The sequence below is a fragment of the Crocodylus porosus genome, unplaced genomic scaffold (genome assembly GCF_001723895.1).
Source record: "Crocodylus porosus isolate Cpor-Errol unplaced genomic scaffold, CroPor_comp1, whole genome shotgun sequence".
Classification (NCBI taxonomy): domain Eukaryota; kingdom Metazoa; phylum Chordata; order Crocodylia; family Crocodylidae; genus Crocodylus; species Crocodylus porosus.
The window spans coordinates 292023-317130 of NW_017728903.1; the positions used below are offsets into that span (position 1 = coordinate 292023).

Sequence of the window (25108 nt, forward strand, 5' to 3'; positions counted from 1 at the left end):
CTGCCTACAGTACCACAGAAGAGGTTGTAACAAGATCAGTTTCTAGGAGTAGACAACTGACAGAATTAATGCCTGATCCCACAACAAAGAGGCATTGCCACATTTCAGTGCCTCAAAAACCTAGCAAAGAGAAACATGAGAGCAGGAGCTGCCCCCAAGGCTGCCCCAGGAAGTCAAGCCTGGCGCTTTCAAGTGGTTGGGACCAGAGGTGGGTTCTGGCTTCCCTGAGAGACTTGCTACCCACCTCCTTCAGGAAATGCTTCAGGACACTAGTGATGTCATGGGGAGAGTGTTCCGAGAGCTCCACCAGGTCTCTCCCATTTTCAAATGCTTGGCAGAGCTTCTCTACCCGGGCCTTGGACCCGCTTATCCGATAGATCCCCTGCATTGTTAAATAGAGCAAAGTCAAGGAATCAGGTACAGAGTGGAGAAGAGAAGAGGGAGCAGGCATTTGCCAGCAAAAACAAAGAAAGAACATGGCATTGATATGATATTGTCTCTAGAACAGGTAACGTGAAGAGACTGAATGGCAGGGTACTAGAAACAGCAGAGCTGATAGGAATTGGAGAGAATTCTTTCTGTGTCTCAGTGTGGGATATGCCAGCTGCCAGAGGACCTGTCAGTAATTAACGCTGTGAAGTGCCTTGAGATGAAAGGTGCCAAGGGCCCAACCTAGTTCCCATTAAAACCAAAGGAAGCCTTGTCCTAGGCCTCAGCAGGAGCAGGGTTGGGTCTTATGTGGGTGCAAATGCTGTGCTGCTCACCTGGACTCCGAGGGCTCGAGCCTCAATTTCTGAGGTGCATTTTGTGACTATGAATGGAACTTTATTTGGGGAATGCAAGGAGACCTGCTGTAAGTTGATGCCGAAGAGGGACATGCGGGCAGGAAGCTTCTTATGGCCACAGGTGACCAGAAGGTTCTCCAAGCATTTCTTGTGGCAGGCCAAGTAGCACTGCAATGACAGGACGGTGTTGGGTTAGACACGAATTGCAGCTCAGCAATGACAACTCAGCTGTTCAATAATTCAGGTATTTCTTTGGGATACATCACAGGCTGCTTCCCTCTATGCATTGTTCCTTTGCCTCCCATTGGGAGATGCACCCTCCTCTGCCTTCATTCTGGCCCTTGAGCAAGGTTACTGCAGCTACAGTTGGCAGACTCAGGACGGTTGTGGGGTTCTGGGCACTCTCACCTCTTCACACTCAATGCCGTTGACCATGAAGGTTTCACATTCCCTGCATTTGGATGGGCCCCGGAGTTTTCGCAGCCGGTGGGTCTGTGCCGCCGTTGACAAAGTGAAGTTCTTGAACTGGCACTGGAATGATCCATTATCTGATGCAGCATCATTTAAACAGAACAAGGGGACATTGGAAAAGGTCATCCATGTTTATTAGAAATGTAAAGGAATTTGGCAGCCTGTTTGTTCAGACAGTGCCACAGCAGATCTGTACCTCTGGCCAGAAGAGCAGGGAGTGCTCAACAGACTGCTGGCAGAACAGCACTATAAGTGAGAAGGACCTGGGATGGGTTTTTAGCTAGCACTGCCAGCATGCCTACCAGGACCAGAGCTGGCTAGTTTGGGTATGTTTACTTGAGCTGCAATCAAATAGTGGGGTATTCCCTGAGAAGCAGCTGCAGAGTTTTAATGAGACTTGGGCTGGGATAACAGAGGGAACTGTGAGTTGTGATGAAGGAGTCTCAGCAGAGCAGTGTGTGTGTCTGTGTTTGGGGAAGGCTGGACACCATAGCTGTGATGCTTACAGCTTGCAACTGAGCTGCGGGCAGCATAACTGCATGGGATCCTGAACTAGACAGCTACAGCACTGGCAGGGCTGCATGCGTGAATCTCACTTAAGTAAGCATAAAATCAATGGGAAGCAGAATTCTACTGTGGTCTCTCATCTGTCAATCATTTTTCTTTACTGCTTACCATTTTCATATGTTTGAGATGAATCTCTCTCCTCAAAATCATCCAAGGAGGACATGGTGCCTGTGGATGAAGCTTTTAGCAACCTCCTATTAAAGTTCCCTGGAGACAAGAAAGAAGGGTTTATATTTTAGACAGTAAAGGAGTTCTTTGGGTTTTTCCCTACAGCGTGTGAAAAAACTCCAATGCCACGTTTTATTTCTGTTTGTAATTTTTTGTTAGTTTAAATATTGGGTAGAAATTACTGCTCTTCTCACCTGGGCTGGAAGTAGGAGAATCTGGGGACTGGAATTCACCGCTTCCACCAAGGCTTTCTGTGTCACTCCATGACTTGTTTGCACCTATAAAAGGTGAATAACATGATAAGAATCATCTCAACACCATAATGTTTCAGTAGTGATTGCTAAGTGCTGCTATGCATATTTTTTCTGCCTGGGTCTTTAATTGTTTTAATAATTCTGCAGAACCACAGGACCCCTTCGACCTTCTGTGGATAACTTTAAAGTGAAAACACAGGCATAGTGACAAACAAATAGACACATACAGTAATCTGCAGGTATTTTGCTGAATCATGTCAGACTTTAGGAAGCCCTCCAGGAATGTCCTTTTGTATCATAAAAGTGTAAAGACAGTTGTTTTCTATTGAAGGGACGTAATTTCCAAAATGTCTTTGAGAGAGATTTTTAGGCGGTAAAAGCAGTGTCAGACCTGTAATGAAATGTAATATCCTATGAAAGGAGGATGTAAAACTTGAGTGCAGTATACTCCGGGGACTGAACTGATAAGAATAATAGTAGAAGGCTGATGGGCTTCACTTCACCATCACATCCACTCTGAGCTGGGATGCACATAAGAAGTAGTCAAGCATGAAATCAAATATGGAGTTATAAAAAGGGCCAATGATGGCTGTCACCAAGTCCCTAGTTGCCAGAAAAATCCATTAATATTTTCACAGGATAAAGAAACAAGAGGCAAAGATTCAGGGGGAAGGGAACACAACCCTAATCTCTAAACCTGGATGGAAATCTCCAGTTCAGGTCATATCGCTGGAGATGAACAAGAGGTTTCAAAGCATGCAGGCCAGGGACCAGCATTTTTTGTCCTATTGTTAAATTGCTACCAGGCTTGTCATGGAAATAAACCATTCCCAAATGACATTTTGGCCCCTGACAGAATCTCAGAATGACACCGGAAGAGAATTTTCCTTTTGGAACATTCTTCTGGTCTCAGAGGTAGATGGTGAATGAGTGACACCTGAATTTGTGGTAAAAATAAACTGTCCTGATTCAATCAGGGAACAGACTTCTATGGGCCTGAAATCTTTTCTATGAAAATGCAGCCTTCAAATCACTTCCAGTTGCAAGCTGGAAAATGGGTTTGGCCTTACTTTAGAGGTAATTATGAACCAATCTTTGTGACTCATGGCTACCTAAATACAGAAATCAAGCTTTAGTATCACAATGGAGAATATTAATGTTTCTTTTCAAATTAATCTGACTTTGTTCACAGTTTTAGGAAAGCTGCTTTCCTGATGCATCTTCTGAGGAGGAGGTCAGATCAGTAGCTGAGGAGGAGATTCCAGTGTGCTGCGGTGGATTCTTTCTTCTACCGCTAGAGGGAGACCTGAGAATGAGGTACAAGCAGATTTTGTGAAATGGCTTTTCCCAGGTAACAATAAGGTGATAACAATAAGTACTAATATATATATAATTCTACCATAGATGTACACAGTGATTTATATCTATAAGAAGACAAAGCTCTCAAGGAGTTCTATACTTCTTTACCTCTTCACCACAGGAGTATATGGCTCAAATTCATACACCTCCATGATGTTCTCTTTCTTCTGCAGCTTCTGAATAAAATCCAGGTATTTCTCACCCATTTTGTAGGGTTTGCAGGATTCAGTCATGGCCTGGTAATCCAGTGGAATCTTCTCTGCCTGATCTTGCCGCAGCTTGAACATCCTCAGGGTAACCTTTATGGAAACAACAAAAAGCTTGAAACACTGAGGCTTGGGGTCTTCCCTGGGCTCTAACTTCAACTTGTTTGTAAAACTCTTGCACAAACCCTTTGATTACTTGTACTCCTCTTGCTTGTGGATATTCCTACCTACCCTTAAATTATATTTAAAAAATTCACTTAGTTTAAATGAGTCTGCATGAAAACCATCAAAATACAGTCCCTTTCCCCACCCCTAGCTGCTGAAGGAAATGTAATTCTAGTATGAGAACCAACAGGGACTCCTTTGGCAACCAGGAGAGAACTTTGCCTACCCTGTGCCAAGTTAACTACAGCATGAGTTTTTCCCACTGGTTCTGACCCTGCATCCTGATCTCAGGTTTTTGTATCAACCATCAGTTGTTCAGCCATAAGCCAGAGACTCTCCAATGCAGTAGGAGATTTGTGGTTGTAATTGCTAGGTATATTGAGTGCTACTCTTTGTAAAGCTAGTGTTGAATGCTTAACAGATGTCTGGAATATGACCCGATGTCTCCTGTGGACAGCCACATGTAGGATAATTACCAGTAAAGCAGAGATGGACCAGGGAGACCTGACCCAAATAGCAGCTCCTCTGTGTCTGAGATAGAGGGAGGTTGCATAGTTGCTGTCTCCTACTTACCCGGGTTAGCACCTCATCTCCTTGGTAAATAAGTTTCCGTATGTGAGAGACAATCCTCTCCCGCACCTTTTCCAGTTCTTGCCGGTGAAAGTTGGCATCAGTGATGCATGTCTTGTAAGTAGCTTCTGTTTCCTGAACCTGGGGGCAGGTAAACACAGAATGAAACAGAAGCCAGTGCCAGGCATCCTCACCCTGAGAATGATGAAAAGGAGTCCATGGTGCAGATCACAGAGCAGCCATGAATGGGACTGTCAAGTGAGATAGGAGCCAGAGCAAGCTGGAGGCTATGGGCTTCTTAGTGCTGGTACATGGTAAGTCCCAGGCCTGCTGCTACATCCTGAACAGAGTTTACCTTATGCTCCTAAGATAAATCTAGAGACTAGAGGGGTCACTGCCATGTCTGCAGACTCTAGGCACTTCAACAAGCATTATTTAGTATCCCTGATAGGGACTGGGTTGCTACCCAGGCAGGTCTTAGCTTATTGTCACACCAGCAAATCTTAAGGTCAAAGCACTGATGCTAGAGCTGGATGAAAATGTAAACCTAGTGAAACAAACTAATGTATGGTAATCCCCAAATTGCTGTCATTCCATTTTAAACTGAAAATGTTACCAATATTTTATTTACCCTAGAACAAGTTTTGGCAAATGAAAAGTGTCCATAACGGCATGGTGACATTTTCTCCTTGAGTGAGCAAGAGAGAGAGCTCCGTGATTCATGACAGTTACCTTTGCTTGTGCTTCCTCACGAGACCGGCGCCGTTTCTCCAGCTGCTTGTTGGCACTGACAGGGTGAGTTGCAGCCATGTTCTGGTACTCATCCTCTGCCTTGGCACTCAGTGATTTGGCTTTCTCCAGCTCCTCACAGCGCTGTATGTAGTGCAGACGGGACTTGCGCAAGGATGATAAGGAATCATTCTGTAATCGGACAAAGAGCTTACTTAGGACACATCATCAGGCTGGAGGGAGACCACTGCTGCTGGGGGTCACACACATGCCTACCTTCATTCCTGTACAGCTAGGAATCAGCAGGAAAAGTGACGCTGTACACCAGTATTGCTTACAACATCGACTATCGGAAACAGATTTCAGTACCTGCTAATTTCCTTTTCTAGTCCCGTTGCCCTAACTCACCATCCTTGTTTTAGACCTTCAGCTACTTATACACATGTTCATGATCATTATTGTTAGGTGTCAGAGTTGTTTTGTGTTCGTTGCAAATTCAGGCAGACATTGCTGCACTAGGAGATATTCAGAAAGTTTTCTTTGGGCATATCTACACATTGCGCTACCTTGCCATAGCAATGTAGTGACCACGTGCATCTACATGTCACTGGCAGCTACTTTACTGTAGTGGTGTGGTCCCCTGTTTTAGCATGCTGCTACAGCAAAGTGGTGACTAAAAATAACTGTGTGCCATCCATATGGTGCAGTATGGGCAGTTACTGCAGCATCCTTTAGTACTTCCAAAAAGTTAATAGGTAGCCATTGCATCTGCTTTTCCAAAAGGAATTACTAAAGCCTGGTGCAGTAACAATATCACCACAGGGTGATGTGTAGATGTGCCTTTGAGTCCTAAGAATTAGAAAACTGGGGCATGATTTTCCCTTGCATGTGGCTAATCAGAAGTATTTTCCACATAGTTTATTGGCAGGGGGTTCTCTTGATGATCCTGTTGGGGGCTGTCACAGGGTTCCTCACCTCTTTTAAGGGGAGCTAGTGGAAAAGAGATTAACCTGGGGTATACTGCCTTTCTGTATGATCTTTGCATGGGGATGTAGCAAGTGCTTTCCTGGCTTTACCAATAGGGCAGTGTGGGGCAGGAAAAAGCAGTCCCAGTTAGGATGCTGTTTGCACTTTTTACTGTGTGCTCTTACAGGCCTGGCATTCTCATTATTCTGCCAGACATAAGCATGTGGCTCTCTCACAGCCTGCCATCTCCAGGACTCTTACCATTCTCTTCTGTTCTTTTGTCCATTGATCCTTAAATTCTTTCCGCCACTTTTCAATTTCATTCCTCTTGGCTGTAAGAGGCTGCAAGGAAATAACAGTGCAAGTGAAAACTATATGCCTACATACTATCTCTGTCACAAGCTTCTGGGCTTAGCACAGACCTCTGACTGAAGTCCTATGGCTTGTATTAGAAAGGAGGTCACAGAAGATAGACCCAAGACGAGTCCCTAATACCAGTCATGGTCCTTTGCCCTGGTCTACAAAAGCTGGGGGTGCTTAAGGAGCATTTTTAGGATTAGACCTAGATGGGAAAAAGTTTTCCCATTTCCCCAAATTTTTCAAGATTTCAGAAGTTTTCCAGTTCTGCATTAGGTCAAACCCAATACTTCTTGAAATTTTCCATGACAAACCATGGACAGCAGCATCTAGAATAGCCAGTAACCCAGTAGTTATGAACCCAGCATTCATCCAGGCTATAGGCTCCCTGTTCTGAATCAGGTTTTGAATAGAAATTACAGGCTGGGCTTGAGAAACATTCCGGAAGAAAGCTCTGTTGAACTGATACTTTCCCTCAAAGTCTAATTAAATTGGCATTTTCTGATGAAAACCATTTTGGTATAAAACGTCCAATTGGCTTCAATCAGGATGCTAACCTTGCCTCTGTTAGTGGGGCAGCTTGATTAGGTTAATAGTAGCCATTGCATCTGCTTTTCATGCACCCACCAGAAAGTTTAATGAAACCAGATTACTCTGTGTTGCCCAACACTGTAACAAGGGTAAGTCTGCAGCACCAGTTCTACCTCCACCCTAAATAACTTAGCTGGGCACCATGTGAGTTAGTGAGAAGCCAGAAACCCTCATCCTTGAGCTACTCTACAACTGCACTTGCAACCTAAAGCAGACCATGTCACCTCTTCATTGTAGATGGCTTGAATAGCGACAGCGCACATGTTCCAGGGTGGGAGAGTGGGGGGGACGCCTTGGGGACCTGCTCTGATTAAAATGCCCATAGTGTCTCGTGTATTTAGCATCCCACACATCAAAATAGTGGCAGAGGTGCTTTAACTAAAGCTCGTTCGACAAGCTTCAGTTAAAGTACCCCTGCTGCCATTTTGAAATGCAGGGGCACTGAATATATGTGACAGCGAGGCTGCTAGAGCATTCCAATTAGAATGCTCCAATCGAGTTTGCTCTAACGTATTCTAATTGTAACTAATTGGAGCAGGCATCCCGCATGTGCACAGGCACCTAGTTCCAAAGAGCTGGGCCTATAACCCCTGTGGGGTGAAGCTGCCTGCTCTACAGAGCATGTGCACTGCCTCCTGCATCTTTCCTTCTTAGTAGAGCAGGAACAGCCTCTGCAAGCATGGAAGACTGGGCAGGATTGGATTGCAATGTGTCCTGCTCTGGAACATGACTGTAAAAAGGCCCTAAGGGGCTCTAGGTTTGTGCTCTTGCAGGAACTTACAGAACAACATGGACAGTTCCTTAGTAAGGAGAACATCCACTTGGTAAGGAGGACATGCTGATTTCTGGCTCATTTGCCCATACCGGTCTACCTGAATCAGCCAAGCTTCATTATGGATGCTCTGAACAGGAAAGCAGAAAGAGCCAGGGTCTGATGACAGCACCAGCTCTTGTTAAGGTAGGAAGAATCATTGTGTGGCTGAGATTGTAACATCAGATACTGAACTTCTCAGGATACTGCATTCCTGGGGGTAATTTCATTCTTTCTGAAGCTAGATGTGAATTTTCCTCCCTTTACTTTCAGTTAGATTAATGGGCTCTTGAACTATTCTGGCTGCTCCCTTGCCTAACCACTTCAGTGAAGCTGTCCAACCAAAGCAGGAAATACTCTACCTGGTAGTATTCTCTCAGCTGTAGCTGCACTACGGTGTCAGTGGCTGTACCCCCAGCCTTTATGTCATAGTCCATGACTCTGGTGTAAAGCAACTGGAGAGGCATGTCACACTGTGGAGAGAGAGCATGTATATAAAATACTAGACAATCACCAATCACAGAGATTTTTCTCATTATAAACGAAAATGATCATCCACATTGATTACATCAGTGGTGAGCATTTCAGATCCTGTACATCACAAAGTAGCAAAGGAGCTTTTATTCTCTATTGTGCTCCTTTGACATAATACAAATTCATCCCTTTATCTAGAACAGGGGTGCTGAAACTCATGGGTCAGATCTAGCTCATGGAGCTGTATCATCTGCTTGTGCGGCCCCCCTCAGATCCAAAAGCTTGGCAGAAGAAGAGCAGTGGCAGTGCTGATTGCTGCTTCCCTGCTGCCAAATTTCCAGACCCAGAGGGAGCTCCACAAGTTGGATAACATAGCTGTGCACAACAGATCATGCCAGCACATGGTCAGATCCAGTAGGTGGGCAGCACACAGCTGGACTGAGCTGGTGTGGGCCTGAATCGGAGTGGTGTGTGATATGTGGCTGGATCCAGTAGGCAGATGGTGTGAGGCTGGATTGGGGTGGCAGAGCTCTGTGACACAAGGTCAAGATCAGGGCAGAGTGCAGCATGAGGCTGAATCAGTTGGATGCCAGTGGTCTATAAACTAAGATGACTTTTGCTCCTTTTATTATCATATGTAGGAATATATAAAAAGGAATTGTCCCAATGCTGAGTGGACAATTTAAAAAAGTTCTGCAAGGGACAAAGTTCATGCTTTGAGACTTTAGCAGGAGTCAAGATCAAATTTGCCACAGGAAGAGAGAATACCCCACATTAGCCTGTTGCAAGGTTTCTGGTGCCTTCCTCAGAAACATTTGATTCTGTCTGTTGTCAGAGACCAGGGGATACTGTATTGGAAGGACCATGGATCTGATTTAGTTTCACTATTTGGCATTTAGAATGTTCTTAATCCCCTTATTTTGTTTTGCCTACAGCAAACTACTGAACTTCCCTGAAGTGCCTTCCTTGCTTTTAAAGAATTGGAAATCATACTCTATAGACCTTAGCATGATTCAAAACAGAGCTCCATGGGTGTTTTATGGAGTGGAACAATTATCTCCATGTACAGGGAAAGCCGTGAAAGAAAGAATATTCCAAATAAATTGTACCTGATGCCTAATGGCATGTCGGCCTAATTCTGCTATCTTCACAATGCTTTTGGCAAACTCTATTTCTGTGAAAGGGAAGAACAGGTTAAATTCTATATTTCCCTGGCAGGGAACGCATCTCCCCAAGACAGTTGCTGCAATGTGCGAATCAGTCATCCTAGCAGAATTCTAAGAAATGTTTCAGGACACACACACACAAATTTAATTTTGGCTACTGAGAATGTGAATCTTTACCTTTATATCTATCTGATTAGAAGAATTAGAAGATAAACTTTTAACCTACTCAATAGTATATTTGCATCTACTACTGTCTACAGTCACCCTGCTGCTGGCTTTGCAAAGTCCCACCCTAGCAGAGTGCACCAACTCAGAGCTGGCCTGTTGCCCTGAGCTGACTATGGACTTCACTAAAGGGACTCACCGTAATTCAGGCGTTTGTCAATCCAAGAGAGCAGCTCTTTGACATATTTACACCACATTTTGGCATATTCAAGGGCATATTCCACACCACCTTCACATTTTATCAGCATCTCATCAGCCTCTTCAACTGCAAAAATAAATTCAGATTCATAAGAGCTTCAGTGGGCAGAGGCTCCCCAAGTGTGGTAAAAACCTGAATCTCTCTGATATCTTGTGCCATCTCAAATAACAGCTGTAGAAAATGAACTCCAAGAGGATAATAGCTAATGTCATGGTAATACATCATCTCCCCAGAAGAGCTCTATGAGTTCTGGGCAATTTAAGCTTATGTGGTCTCCAGTAAAATGTTTTAAAATGGACATTTTTATGAAGCTTATTTTGTAATTGGAGACTGGATCCCTTTGTGTGATGGTGTCTCAATGCCTGATATGCTGGCCTGCAGTTACTTTGCCCTTCCTTTCCTTGGCTATCCTGAGATAGAATTACCCATTTCACTGATTTGAGACTAAAAGAATTTCAAGGAAAAAAATGACAGTTCCAACAGCTTGAAAAATGGCTTATGTTTATGATAACGTAAAGTCCACCAGAAGCAAGACGTGGTTTTATACTGAATCGCATGATGCCATTGATGAATATGGCACCAAGTCTCTCCCACATGAGCAACGATAGCATATCAAAAACAGGGTCTTAGTTGCATTATGGGGCAAATATTTATTATAGAATATGATTTATTATTGTATTATTTATTATTGTATTTATTAGACAATATTTATTATACACACAACAGGCAGATGCTTATTGTAATTAAACTCTTGAAGTTCAAAAGTCAAAACCAATGTTAGAATGTAGTTTAATAGGATACTAGGGCAATAACAGGTGAAGATGTGCACACGAGGAGCTTGGCAAGATTTTTAATTTAAACAGACCATAATGAAATGTATGCATCTCTGCTGGACTGTGTCATGGTGACATCTGAAAGACACATTTTTTTAGTGGGAGTGTACAAACACAGATGCCAGAATATGTATCTGTTATTCTTGGATTATCTGTGTGTCTTATTTTACTTTTCTTAAGTTACCTGAGATGTCTGTCTGCACCTTTCCTTCCGAGTTGCTTTTGCAGAAAATTTCATTTTTCTGTAAAACAAAGAGGAAAAAAGATCAGAACTTCAAGTGTCAAGCTGTTTAGAGAAAGTTACTGAGAGCTAATCTTGGATTCCACTTTTTCCTATCTAGAAAACCTTCTGTAGTTGGGGTGATTGCCAAAATGTGACAGAACAGGGCAGGACATAGCATAAGACTCGACCATGAACAAAAGTATGAAAGACATTTCTAATACAGATACACAGAGTTTTAGACTGGAAAGGATTTGCTATCTTCAAATATTGCTAACTCTCCAAATATTCAATATGGCTCTTCTGGAGTCACAAAATTACTTGAGAATCTTTGATTCCCACAGGAAAACAAAGAAGTTACTAGCTTTTTTGGTTGTAGTGAATGAGAATGATTGTATGTAACCAAAAGACTCAAGTTTCCAAATTATGATTTATTAGAAAAAAAAATCCCTCCATTTTAAGCCAATTTCATTCTTTAGACTGGCACACGATTGTTAAATAGTTTGAGGTGGCTATACTGGCATCTTCTCTGATCTTTTATATAACACAGAGCACAGAACATGACCCAGTCATTCTCATCTGAATTACTCTTCTTTAATTAGCAAGAATCAATCTAAATTACATATGTTTGAAAGTTCACATGAAGCACTGTCTCTTCTCTTCAGGTTAACTGAAAAAAAAATAAGACAAGCCCCAGTTCTTATCCTTTCTTCTGTACAGGCTCTTATAGTACTATTATCACTATTGTATCTGAGCACACTAGTGTCTCTTGCTTTCTCTGTAGACGAGAGATATAACCTTTTATTCATACTCGCTGCCAAAACAAGCAGCATTTATTTCAGCAAAGGGAATTATTAATCTCTTCATTGAAGTGGGGTCTCGCTCTTGTCCTACCGGAGATGTCTCTGTCTCTGAGGTCAGGTCAGTGGTGCGAGGGCTGTCAATGTCACTAATGAACATGTCAGCTGCCCTGTAAAATAAATGAACCAATTAAATAATAATAAATAGAGGTGTTTTAGAAGCTGCAAAGTGTATGACTAGGGTTTTAACTACAGAGTATGAAGAGGAGAAAGAGTTAAAGCTGAGTTGATCTGGTTGAGTTCAAATATATATGATCTAATTTTTTACCCATTGGAAGCAGTTATTTCAAAGCTAGGTGCCCAATTCCAAATTTTTTATATGATGACTTCTGTAGGTTTTATGGATGCAACTAAGAGCACATGAGTTATAAAAAGCAGTGCTTTCATGCACCTTTTAGCCATTGCATAACCAGCTGAAGGTACTTGTAGCTGCCTGCATTTATCTCTAAATGTATTATGAACAGGATAAACAAAATCGGAATAAGCCCTCTACCATCACTGAAATGTTATCTGTTTAACTTTAATACACTACCAGCCATGTTTTTATTATTTGTCCCTTTCATTTATCATTTCATATGTTACAAAGCAGTAATGATTATCTGTGTTCTTCCTCCTCTGTACATCTGCTTTGGAAATTAGCCTCTAATAAGCTCACAAAGTGTGTATGTGTGGATTAAGACTGAGAGGGGCAGGGGCTTTTGTATAATCTTTGCTAATACCAGTACATTATCTAGGACAATGGGCCCTGTAACCTAAGTGGTCTGTAGGAATTACAGCAAAATACATTGTACATTATATTATTGTTTTGTACAATACAAATAGTGAGCCATATTCTGCTGCCACTGTCATTGGTGTAAATTAAAAAATTCCTCAAAATATCCTCTTTCTAGTAAGATGCTCTAGCATTCAGAAAGACTGAAGCTGAATGATTAGCACAGAAAATAGGCAAAATGTAATAAAGTAACCCAGACAATGGGCAGAAGATCTCTGATCTGGAGTATGGAAGGGACTCTGAAGGTTTTCCAAATCTAAAAGCCCTTAATGAGAAATTGAGATAATGAGTAACAAAATATATAAGTATATATACAATGAATGTATAAATGCTGTTAAAGGAAGAAAAGGAAAGAACAGATACAGAGGTGTGAAGCCCCAAGCTAGTTCCATCCCATTTCTGTACATACCCATTTCCGAGTGAAATTTCTAAGGCATCCAAACACCCGAAAATGTCACTGTATCGCTTCCTATTTTCAGACCCTTTCACAGGATTGTTGAGACCTAGAGGTGAGTAGGAGAGAGAGACAGTTGCACTGAGAAATCCTAATAAACCTAATCCAGTGTCCACTGATGTCAAAAGAGTCTTTCCAGGGATTACAGTGGGCTTTGGATCATGCCCAATGCACAGAGCATGACCAAACTAAGAGGGAATGACCAGGAAAGTGGCAAACCATAATACAAATGGTAAAACAGAGAATCTGGCAGAGCTCCGTGGTAGAAACTCCAGGTAATAAAAGAGATCCAAAGCCCCTGATGTCAATGGGAAACTTTCTACTGATTTCAAAGGACTGGGGGTCAGGGCCAAGGTCAGGTGGCTAAATTTGCAAAAACTCCTTTTAGTAGAGGCCATCAACTACACAGTGGGTACATCTACATGTGAATTTAGTATGGTGCAATAAACTTTGGAGCTGTTTGTGCTGGAGTTAACTGCTTCCAGGCATAGTTTCTACACGTGTGCATGGGACAGCAGCACTTAAGAGGTGGGGTGGAACAGCCCCAGGCTGGCAGCAGGCTCAGGGGATTAGCCCTGGACCCTGGGTGGTGGCATTAGGTGGCAGAGGGGATGGCTAGGGCACAAGGGTGCATAACTTGCACAGCTGTGTGGCTAGGTGGCAAGCAGCCCCACACTTTAGCACCCTCATGCCCCAGCCAGCCCCTGTCACCATCTACATGTGTGTTTCTTCACACTTAACTCACCATAATACTGTCCCCAACAGTACCATTTTACAGCAGAGTTCATTTTCTGTGCCCTAATACCAGCACATGTATGTAGATGATGATGCTTTACTGTGGAGCTAATTAGTCAACTCCACAGTAAAGCGCACATGTAGATGCACCCAATAATGTCTTTCTACACTATCTTTGTATCAAATAAGCGATTAACCTCTACTTAGAAAGAAACTCAGCTGTACTGTTGTAGTGGGTGATACAGATCATTTGTAATGTGCTTATTAGGCTGAGTGAGAGTGCGTGTGTGCATGTGCATGCATGCACATGTGCATGGATTTGTAATGTGCAAATGCATAGCTCTGTGTGCTGGGATAGCAGGAAGTGCTGTGATGAGGAACTAGGTTCAGCGGCAGAGCTCAGTTGCAGAAGTTGTCCATTGCTTGAACAACACACATTTCCCAATGTTGCAATATGTTGTTCACAGTAACCATTTCTCAATATCACATAGGCTTAATTATGGTGATACTGTGTTTTATCATCTAAAGTATTTGCCTCTTTTTACAGTACATATCATTTTTCATGTATATAAAGTATAGAATGTGCATGTCTCCACATGCAAAGTATTGAAAAATACAGCAATAAATCTTTCCAAAAGCTGAAGCATAAGCTTCCAGAAATTGCAGAAACACAGGGTGGTGGTGACCAGGAAGCTTTACTTGAGCTGTGTGTTGCACTAAGTCTTGCTTTCTACTCAGTTTTGCTCATTTGTAACTGAGGACAGAAACTGAATTGACTCAGGTCAGGAAAGTAACTACAGACTTTTTTAGAAAACAGAAGTAGGCCTACATTGTATCAACAAAAGAAACCTTTACTCTTTTTTTTTTTTTTTTGTCCCCTGATATTCCAGGAAACAGGATGTGGTTGACCCAAATCAAGAGTTGCTTCACTGGTAGTTGAATCGCTGTCAGTGAACAAGCACTTGCAAGTATCAGTCACTGGTACAAGATGGAAAAGTCAAGCTTGTTATTTCATTTAGCTCAAGGTACACCTGGCCTCTGGTGGCAGTCACTGCTGAATGATGCATATTTTCAAGTGCAAGCAGCTTCTCTGTAAATGTTGCTGCGCACAGCTGGTGCATCACAGAACACCACGTTGCCCCTGGGGAATTCTGTGCAGCAAGCACAATTCTGCCTATCTGAATTACCCAGCATGCAGAGGAAATGTATCTGTTCCTCTGCTCCTTCATGGGGTGCAGTATACTCACCATGGCTGACAGCCCTTGTCTTCAGGATAATGCAGAGACACGAGAGTTGTAGCCTGTCCTGCTCCTTGGGCCCTTTGGAGTGTCCTAAGCTTATGCTGTCAGAGGGAGGTTGTGAGGATAGGTGATTTCTCCCTTAAATCTCTCTTTGAATCATAGTGCAATAAGGAGCTTCATGGAAATGTTAAATACATTTATGGGGGGTGGAAGGGTCCTTCATACCTGATGCAGAAGATCGAAGTAGAATTGCTGACAAGTTGCCAGCAACCTCTGTCTAGATCTACGTCAAATGTCTCTGGCTTTTATGTCAATGTGGACTGGACTTTAAAAACAGGAAATATACTGGACAAAAGCATATTGCAAATGTTTCCATTTTGTATCCAATTTCCTGATCAGTTTAACCAAATTTTTATACCCTGTCTTTAAAAGTTCTCCCTGATTTCCTTCTTAATCATAGTGATGGAGCAGTAATGAAATCCTTCCACCAGCAGCAACAGATATACACACCAGTGAAAAGGCACCACTGTGTAAGGCTGATGCCAGAGTCAAAGCTGACCAAATATCCATAGCTACAATACAGGCCTTGATGGATAAAATAAGACACAGGTTGCTTGATGCACATCTACCCTGTAAAAGGCCAATTAATTAGCCTTTTCCTTTCGCTATAGTTGTGGGGAAGGCAGGTTTTCATAGTAGTGAGTGTAAAGTACATCATGGATATTTTTAGTAGTAGCAGCAAAGTGGCAAAAGCATCACTTCCCTTTCAGCCATGGGACTGTGTAATGTGGCAAACGAATAACGCCAAGCCTAGGACCTTTGCCATCTCAGTTTGGCTCTTGCCTTCCACAACATCAGACCCTTAGGCCTGCTTCAGGGATTCCCAAGGGTACCTCCTTCTCTTTCCATTCTTGGTACTGACCTTTCCTACCAGATCACATCTCCTTTTGTCAAATAATGAAGCAGAGTTAACACAACTGGTGTGAGCATATGCAGAGCTTCTGACTACCAGAGCCCTTGTTCTCAAGGCTCAGTTCATGTTCATCTTTTGAACAGCTATGGAAACTAAATCCCTCCTTCATATGATGACAAGGTAAAGCCACAGTAGCAACAGAAATACACTTTTGGCTACTGCAGTTTGACCCAAATTAGATCAAACTTGTCCAAGACTCTTTCTTGAGTCCTGCTGCCCTTGTATGAAATTCTCCCTCCTACTCAATCTTAGCCATCTTGTAATGCCTCATTCTCCTACTGTTAATACCACAGAAGGCTGCTTAAGCTGCACATTTGGAGAGAGAGAAGAAGCCTGAGTTGGAATTCAGATGACTGACAAAGGCAGCAGGAACAGGATATATGTTTAAAGTACAAGGTCTCTGGCTCCTTGAGACATGTGGGTTTTAGAAAGGATTTCAGAACAGCCTCTGCAATTGTCAGAACCAAGCTGTTGTACAGAAACGAGACCATTTTCTACCTGTCTCTATGATCTATGCCTTTCTCATGCTGTCCTCCTACTTAAGTGGAACCACAGGCCTAAAACAAAATTAGGTTTTAAGTTGCTTAGTTCTTCAGGAGATCAGAACTATACACTGAACCAAATATGTACCTGTGTTTGGCAGGAAATAGAGGACTGGTAAGGCCAGACTTTCTCAGAAAGAGGAGGGGAACCTGACATGAGAATGATATAGAGAAAAACTGGGTGGTTCTAAATTTGACACTGGCCCTAAAGGACAGACAGACCTTTTTTGAGACTATTCTGAGGTCCCAAATTGCTGGTTATTCTTGGGTGTAATACAGAGAAGATTTGATTGATTCAGCAAAAGTTCAAGGGAAGGCAATCCTGGTCAAAAGTGCAGGTAACATGGTAATTTGCAGTATCTGGAGCACTGTCAACAATATCAAAACTTCAATTATAATAAGCTCAGACTTACAATTCTCTCCCGTTCCTCATCCCAGTGATGTACCTGGGGTCTCCCCATCATGTCTCCCAATATCTATGGTCACTTTAATTATCCCAGGTCTGAAAACAGCTAAGCTTCCTTACAGACAGATGAGCCCAGTACTTCAAGTTAGACACAGTCAGCTGCAGCAGATAGTATATTAGAATCCAGAAGTCCTGACTCCTGGTCTCTTACTTCAATCACTAGACCCCATTTCCCTCCTAAATTATTCTTTCAGGCTTTTAGTTGTATGGAATAATGCTAGTTTGTCATCTAATGTTGACTGAAATACTTAGTGGGGAAAAATACTTAGTGAAAAATATTTGGCTCCCTAGTAGTGAGAATAATCAAACAATAGAACACCTTACAGGGGGAGGTGGTAGGTTCGCTATTGTTTGGACTCTTTTTAAGGATATTAGGTATTGCTTTAATACAGCTTTTGGGAGAAATTCTGTGACCTGTATGCGGAGGTGGTTGGGTGGGATAGATGGTTGTGGTGATCCATTATGGCCCTGGATTCTACCAGTCTCTGAGCTCCACTGTGTAAGTTGCCATCATGGATGTGGGGAGAACAAAACTGCCTGCACTGCCCTCCACGTGGCCGCCACTCCTGCAGCTACACCTCAACCTCAAATCTCTTGCTTCAGATGGTCACCCAGACAGGCCAGGAAGGAATGATTTTCCCCACTGGTTAAAGATATTCTGGGATGTTTTTCACCTTCTTTTGAAGATTAGAAAGTGGCCACAGTTACAGATGGGTCTCTGGTGGGTCATATTCGCATGCTCATCATAGTCAATCACCAGATTTGTGGATGGGAAGGAAATTTTTCCCAAATCTAATCAGCAGGTAGTTCCTTCCCCTCTGTCCAGCCGGGGTACAGTTTGCCTGCTGGGGTCATATGGACCAATTTTACCCAGTCAATTCCTTGCCATTGCAAGAGCCATGGACACTAGGCAGTGAAGTTGCTCTTGTTCTCTGCCTGGGGCATGCAACAGTTTAATCTTCATAATAAAATGCTTTAGTACCAGGGCAAAAACTAGTCCAGCTTTCAGCATATTACAGATGTCCTAATGCTTCCTTTTGAACTTTAGCTCTATCTAGCTATGAAGCATCTTGTGAAGGAAAAATGTTTCCTAAAAATGCATAACAACAAAATAAAAGGTTTGAGGAACGTCAACCAGAGAAATACAAGTGGCAGCACAGTGTAAGACAGGAAATGTTTCCATTTTCTTACAGAGAACACTGCAGCCTGTAACTCCTCATAAAGAAAGTCTGACATTCTGTTTTCTTACTTCATAGCTTCTAGAATAAACTAATCAGGATTCATCATCAATTTTGTCTGGCAGAGAGAAAAAAGATGCAGTAAGGTACGTTAAACAGCTAGGGTCTTCATGAAAAGCCAAAGCCAAAAAGAACTGTTATTAGACTACTGGCAAATTGCATGCACAGCCTGCTAGGTAGTTCTAAGGTTGTCAGGAAAGGCTATCTCATGCTCAAAAGAGGTTACATTTATTAACAATTTAAATGATTATTTCAAATACCAACACATACCATTTGGTTCAGGGTCTCCCATGGCTGAATCTTCAGTGTTTTGGTCTGAAAGTAGCAGGATCCCAGTTTACACTGCTTTGAATTGCAGCCAGATTGAAAAAAACACAAATCCTTGACCAGTTCAGATGGTAGTAGGTTAGCTAAGAGAGTCCCATAGGAGTCACATACTAAGAAGACTTGCCTGAGTGAATTGGTCTGCGAGTGCAGCTGCCTTAACCAATCTGTTTCCTGCAGACACATTTCCGTGTAAGGAAACTGTGCTTAGCGTAATTTGTTTGATCATACAATTTGCATACATTTAGCTATCTCTATCTGTAAATAAAAAGAAGGGAAGGCCCAATTTAAAGTTCTGTTGCCTTCAGTGCCTGCAGCTTCCTAGAGCAGAACAAGCACCCACTATCTCAATGTCTTGTACAAGTAGTATTCACTGTCTCCCTTGGAAAACAACCCAGTTTCAAACTTCTGACGTACACACACACACAAATGATGGGCCTCCTATGATGCTTCCAGGGATGCTGGGTTCCCCTCCTCCCTCTAAATAGTGAAGCAAAGATAGTGCACCTGGAACATGGACACTGCTTTGCAAGAAACTTCTTAATTCATTTTAATAAAGCACCAGGAAGCAACAGTTATTAGAGAATAGCAAATCTAAGCATGGCTCGGAAAAGGAACTGATTTAAAACTGAGAGTAAAAGGAGGAGAGTAGAAATGGAGCAAAATAACTCTTAACCCTTCTATTTAATGTTTCCGTGGTCTAGAAAAAATGTACTCAAGCACACAGCTATTTCAGATATAAACTTTGCAAAACCTAAATGTAACCAAGGCTTTTCTAAAACCAGCTCCTGGTCCCTCTAGCTCATCTCATACCACAATCTGCTACCTGCCTCAGTCTGTATCCTGAAGACCCATCAGAAGGTTTCTTAGATTGGAAGCATTAAATCCAACAGTGTACTGTTTATCTGGAATGTACCTTTTAAAAAGATATCCAGTCTTGATTTGAATCAACACACATTTAGTTCAAAAGCTGTAGGTCAGTCCTACAATGAGTTGGGAACTTGTCGTGTATAGCTTTTCAGCAGGATGAACTTTTACAGTTTCCCTTGCAGTTACTGGTCATTATATAAAGTGTTTTTAAGGTGAACACTTATAAAAATCAGGTAAACCACACTCACAGCATAAACTGGTCTTTCATACTCAGCAGTAATGCAGTTCAGTCTTCCTCACTAAATAATAATTATTTTTAAAAGAAATGGTAGTTTACTTTATGTAACTGGAGAAATAAAATTGGTTATAACTTCAGGCTCCAGCTTCAGTTGTGTTCAAATCAAAATGACAAATCCCCTGTTAGTTCTCCCCATTAATATGAATTGAGCTGAAATGTAGACATCTGGGGTTGTGAGGTTTATTACCAGCTCCCAGGAGTAATCCTAGAATGAGCCCTTTCTCTGCTTTATACCATGAGCTGAAGAAATGCTCCTTATGTGATGGAGCACTTTTCTAGACTCCATCATATCAGTAGGCTCTGTGATGGAGCACATTTCTGTTCTTGTGGCTTTTTCTGGACAGGCATAAAAGGGTATCATGCAGACATAGGCAGAAAGCTTATTGGCAGAGAGCTCTGGGTAACTGTTGTTGACAAGAAATTTCTGTGGTTGAAAATGCAGAACTGTGAACACACAGCATTACATTTCCTTTTAAGTCATCATCCTTCTTCCTTATTCTGACTTGATCTCATGATCTCTTTCTCTCATTACTTTGTCTTGAGTGAGAAGGCTCAGTCCACAGTCAAAGGGGCAACATACCATGCTGGACTTAGACAGCTGTTATGAGCACACCAGAGATTTTGTCGCTCACAGAACACATCAAGAAGAACTATTTCATATTTGCTGCTGTCTGTTGATGGCTAGGATTAATGAAATAAAATATTTTCTGCAAAAGATCTCACTGCAGTTTACACTACCATCTCTGTGGCCACACTGAAACCACAGCACAGAACTTGCTGTTCTGTCACATGTTCAGTCTACAGAGTCAGGAACGTATTATTGAACTAAAGCAGACTAGAGTTACAGTTGAGGTGTCACTTCCATTATAAATGCTGCTTTTTTAAATTATGTAACATGAATCTTACCCTTTGCTCTGATATTTATCAAGCTGATGTGACTATTATGTAAAATTTCACAAAATTCTACTGAAATTATTTTTTGTTTTCAAGGAAGAAAAGATAAACAGAAATTGCTCTGGACCAAAGTAAGCCAAGTTGTAATACCACTGAGAACAATTAAATTACAGTTACATCAGGGATTGGTTTGGCCCAGTACTTCCAAATGGTGTCTTGTTCCGTTGCCCTGCTTCTCATGGCATCACTTACATAATGCAAAGAGAGTGTAAAACATTATTGGATCACCAGAGTACACCAGGGAGACTGTAAGGGAAGCCTAGCTGCAGTGCGGTAATTACCACAGGTAGATTAAGGCCCAAAGTACATGTGCTCTGGGAGCCACTTTAATTAAAGAACCTGAAGTGTCTCATGCATCAGTGTCCCTGCACTTCAAAATGGTGGTAGCGGTGCTTTAGGTAAAGATCATCAAACTGCCATTTAGAAGCACGGGGATGCTGATACACGAGACACAGAGGCTGGCTGGAGTGCAGTAATTATCACAGATTCACAGAAGTTTAGGGTAGAAGGGACCGCATGAGATTATTGGGTCCAGCACCCCTGCTCTGGGCAGGAAAGACTGCTGAAGTCAAATAACCCCAGCGAGGAGTACGACCAGTCTCCTGTTAAAGATCTCCAGGGTAGGTGCCTGCATCAACCACACTGGGAGTCTATTCCAGAGTCTGGTCACATGAACCGTGAAGAAGTTTTTCCTTATATGCAGTCTGAAACCTTCTAGGAGTTTATGACCGTTGCGCCTGGGTTTCCCCTGGGGCGCTTTGGTGAATAGTTGTTCGCCTAGCCTCTCATGCTCCCCCCGATATATTTGTAAGCTGCCACAGCCACCAAATCCCTCCCAAAGTCTTCTCTTTTCTAGGCTGAACAGTCCCATATCTGTCAGCCTGTCTTCATATGGCTTGCTCTTCAGGCCTCTAATCATACAAATGGCTCTTCTCTGGACTCCCAGGCTTCTCCACATCCTTCTTGAAGAGTGGCACCCAGAATGGGATGCAGTACTCAGCTGCAGCCTCACCAATGCCAAGTAGAGCGGGAGAATAACTTCCTTAGTTTTGCTTGAGATGCATTGGTTGATGCATACCAGCGTATTGTTTGCTCTGCTAACTGTAGCATCACACTGGTGGCTCATATTCATTTTATGGGTAATTATGACCCCCAGGTCCCTTTTGGACATGGTACTAGCTAGCGTAGCACCACCGATCCTGTACGTTTGTTGTGGATTTTTCCTCCCCAGATGGAGCACTTTATACTTCTCAGAGTTGAACAGCATCTGGTTCTGGTCCACCTATCTAACTAATCTCTCTGGGTCTGCCTGGATCATCAGTCAACACTGAGGCGTGGCAGCACTTCCCCTCAGCTTAGTGTCATCGGTGAACTTTGCTAGTGTATTTTTCACCCCCACATCCAGATCATTGGTGAAGATCTTGAAAAGCACTTGTCCAAGTACTGAACCCTGGGGGACCACGCTGGCTATCTTCTGCCAGGTCAACACAGACCCATTTATTAGTATTCTCTAGGTCTGACCCTGCAGCCAGTTTCCCATCCATCTGACCATTGAATTGTTGAGCCTGTAGTCCCCTAGATTTACCTTGAGAGCCTCATGGGACATCAGGACAAAGGCCTTCCTAAAGTCCAAGTAAATGATGTTGACCTCATCTCCCTCATCTAGGTGGTGAGCAACCTGGTTGTAGAAGGAGATGAGGTTAGTCAGACATGACCTACTCGTGACAAAACCGTGGTGGCTGTCATTCAGAATTTTGCCTTCTATTAGCTTATTGCATATGGACTCTTTGAGAAACACTTTGAGAATTTTTCCTGGGATTGAGGTCAGGCTGGTCAGCTTGTAATTCCCTGGGTCCTCTCTCCTCCCCTTCTTGAAGATGGGCACAACATTGGCCCTCTTCCAGTCTTCTGGGATCTCTCCTGAGCACCATGAATTCTCAAAGAGGTTCGCCAGTGATCTTGTGATGACTGTGGCTAGTTTCTTCAGCACTCTTGGATGGAGTTCACGCAGTCCTGCTGACTTATAGATAACCAGCTTCTCTAACTGTTCTTCTACCAGCTCTGCATTGACTGTTGGTAAGTGATCATCCCTGCTGTGACTATTCTGTGTCATATTTGCATTTGGCAGGCTATCACTCTTAGACTGGTGGAATACAGATGCGAAGTACTCATTTAGGAGTTCAGTTTCCTTCTTGGTGTCAATGATCAAACATCCAGATGCATTGAGCAGTGGTCCCATGCTTCCACTGGTTTTCCTCCTGTTACCTACATACTTATACAAGGACTTCTTATTGTCCTTGGTTTTGGTTGCTAACCTGAATTCGGTCACTGCCTTTGCTTTTCTAATCTGCTTCCTACAGGTGCGGGCCAATATTATGCAGTTCTCCTTGGGGCCTATTCCTAGCTTCCATCATCAGTAAGCCTCCCTTTTCTTTTTCAGAAGATCTGTGACTTCCCTATTGAGCCAAGATGGCCTCCCAGCCCCTGTGCCACCTTTTTTGCCTACAGGTATGGGCAACTTTTGTGCACTGAGGATCATGTCGTTAAGGAACCAAGCTCCAGCAGACTCAATCAAGTCTGCTTCAACGCACTGTAATTATAGTGTATCAGAGCAGCCTCCTGGCTTGTGTACAGGCACCCAAAGTTTCCAAGTTATTGTTTTTGTGTGAAATGTGAATTTCATCAGGAGGTGTGGAAAATCAGATGGAAAGAAGGGAAAGAATGGTTTTGTGTCCATTACACAGGGAGGCAAGTGTCTGATGTGTTTATTTGGGCTTGGGGATAGGTTTTACACTAGTACTGAAAGATACATTCTCTGGTGATGTTTTGGGCCTACATTTTCTCTCGATAACACCACTTCTATGGCAGAGACAGTGGATTTAGACCACTGCATGTAAGAGAAGGAGAACAGCCCTTTCCAGCTAAAAAACGTAGCGCTAGCTGACAAGTTAAGACGTGCCTTGTGGGATGCGTGTGCATTACTCAATAAGCATCATCCTCCCAGACAGGCACAAACCTCCACATGTCTATTCAGACACTCTCTGCATTGGGAGAGTGTTTGGAATCAGGGCTTGCACCACCTCCAATTTAAATGGCTCATTCTTTGCCTCCTAAGACCCTTGGACCCTATGCTGCTGGCTTCCCTCTTCCCTTCTGCTGTCCTCTCAAGGATAGTAGCTTGCTTAGAGATCCATTGTTGCCAAGCAGCCTGCAGGTTATTTTCACTTTCCTTTTGTTCTTATTTTCACTTATTAATGGAGAGTAACCTTTCTTCACAGAACATGTTTTCTCCTTTCTCTGCCTAAAAACAACAGCACAGCTGCAAGAGCAGCCACGATGGTGCGATTCCGCTTTCTGTTTTTGGTGGCAATAAGTCCTGTGCTTATTCAGATTAAAATCCAGAATTAACTAGTTTTAGACCCATTGTCCATTTTCCCCCAGTAAATAAAGCAAAGAAACAGAGAATATCGAGTAGTATTCACATCCTATTAATGTTCTAAGTTCTGAGTTGCTGCTTTGAAAGTCGTTTGACTTCAGACAGAGGTAGTACAGTATGGTGGAAGTATAGAGCTGAGACACATTTCCAGCGTTGCCTCTGAAATTCTGTATGACTCCATTAAACCTCTCTGTGCCTCAGTTCCTCTTTACTAAATGAGGATAATTACCCCTACCAGCTTTGTATAGGACTTCAATACTAACAGATAGAAAGTGCCATAGAAGTGTTTTATGCTGTGTAGAGATGCTTATAACCAACTGGTTGCAGTGTGATATAACAGATAAATGCAAACAAACCTTAGGCACTGTACGGGCTGTAACCCATAGGGAGATCTTTGTATTATAGAAATATGTAATTTAGGAGTTAGGATGCTCTTGAATCCAATTAAATTGCATCATACCATATAAGACAGTGCACAATACAAATTTATACAGAATTTGTAATCTGAGTTAAACACAGCTCCTCATTCTTTGAATGTGATGATTTCCCACAGTTCAATCTCCAGTAAATTATTCAGTTTAGAGTCTTGGAGTTCACTGCATCCAAATTTGGACTGTTATTTGGATTATTAGTTGAATTTCTATGATTCTAACTTTACTTGATCAGGGTCCATTGTACCCATCCCAGTTGATGTTCATTAATTACTCATATTTTCATAGTTTCTAGGGTCGGAAAGGACCTGAGCAGATCATCTAGTCCGACCCCCTGCCATGGCAGGAAATAATACTGGGCTCAAATGACCCCAGCAAGATGTTCATCCAACCTCCCC

The 25108-nt window shown here is 42.5% G+C and overlaps 1 protein-coding gene across 2 annotated transcripts in view; it reads right to left on the reverse strand.

Moving 5' to 3' along the window:
* GMIP (GEM interacting protein) overlaps positions 1–25108 on the reverse strand; it is a 38453-nt gene that overhangs the window by 6755 nt on the left and 6590 nt on the right. The window contains exons 1-17 of one of the 2 annotated variants that reach the window (XM_019556708.1): positions 18668–19070; positions 13158–13251; positions 12011–12086; positions 11081–11138; positions 10004–10129; positions 9583–9647; positions 8362–8472; positions 6502–6582; positions 5278–5466; positions 4549–4686; positions 3713–3903; positions 3457–3551; positions 2186–2269; positions 1932–2030; positions 1194–1333; positions 765–953; positions 245–382 (exon numbers count right to left, since the gene is read on the reverse strand). In XM_019556708.1, the coding sequence (XP_019412253.1) occupies positions 245–382; positions 765–953; positions 1194–1333; positions 1932–2030; positions 2186–2269; positions 3457–3551; positions 3713–3903; positions 4549–4686; positions 5278–5466; positions 6502–6582; positions 8362–8472; positions 9583–9647; positions 10004–10129; positions 11081–11138; positions 12011–12086; positions 13158–13251; positions 18668–18689 (1896 nt within the window). In that variant the 5' untranslated portion in view covers positions 18690–19070. Of the gene's footprint in view, positions 1–244; positions 383–764; positions 954–1193; positions 1334–1931; positions 2031–2185; positions 2270–3456; positions 3552–3712; positions 3904–4548; positions 4687–5277; positions 5467–6501; positions 6583–8361; positions 8473–9582; positions 9648–10003; positions 10130–11080; positions 11139–12010; positions 12087–13157; positions 13252–18667; positions 19071–25108 lie in introns of those variants that run through there. The other variant, XM_019556707.1, reaches the window with a different exon arrangement.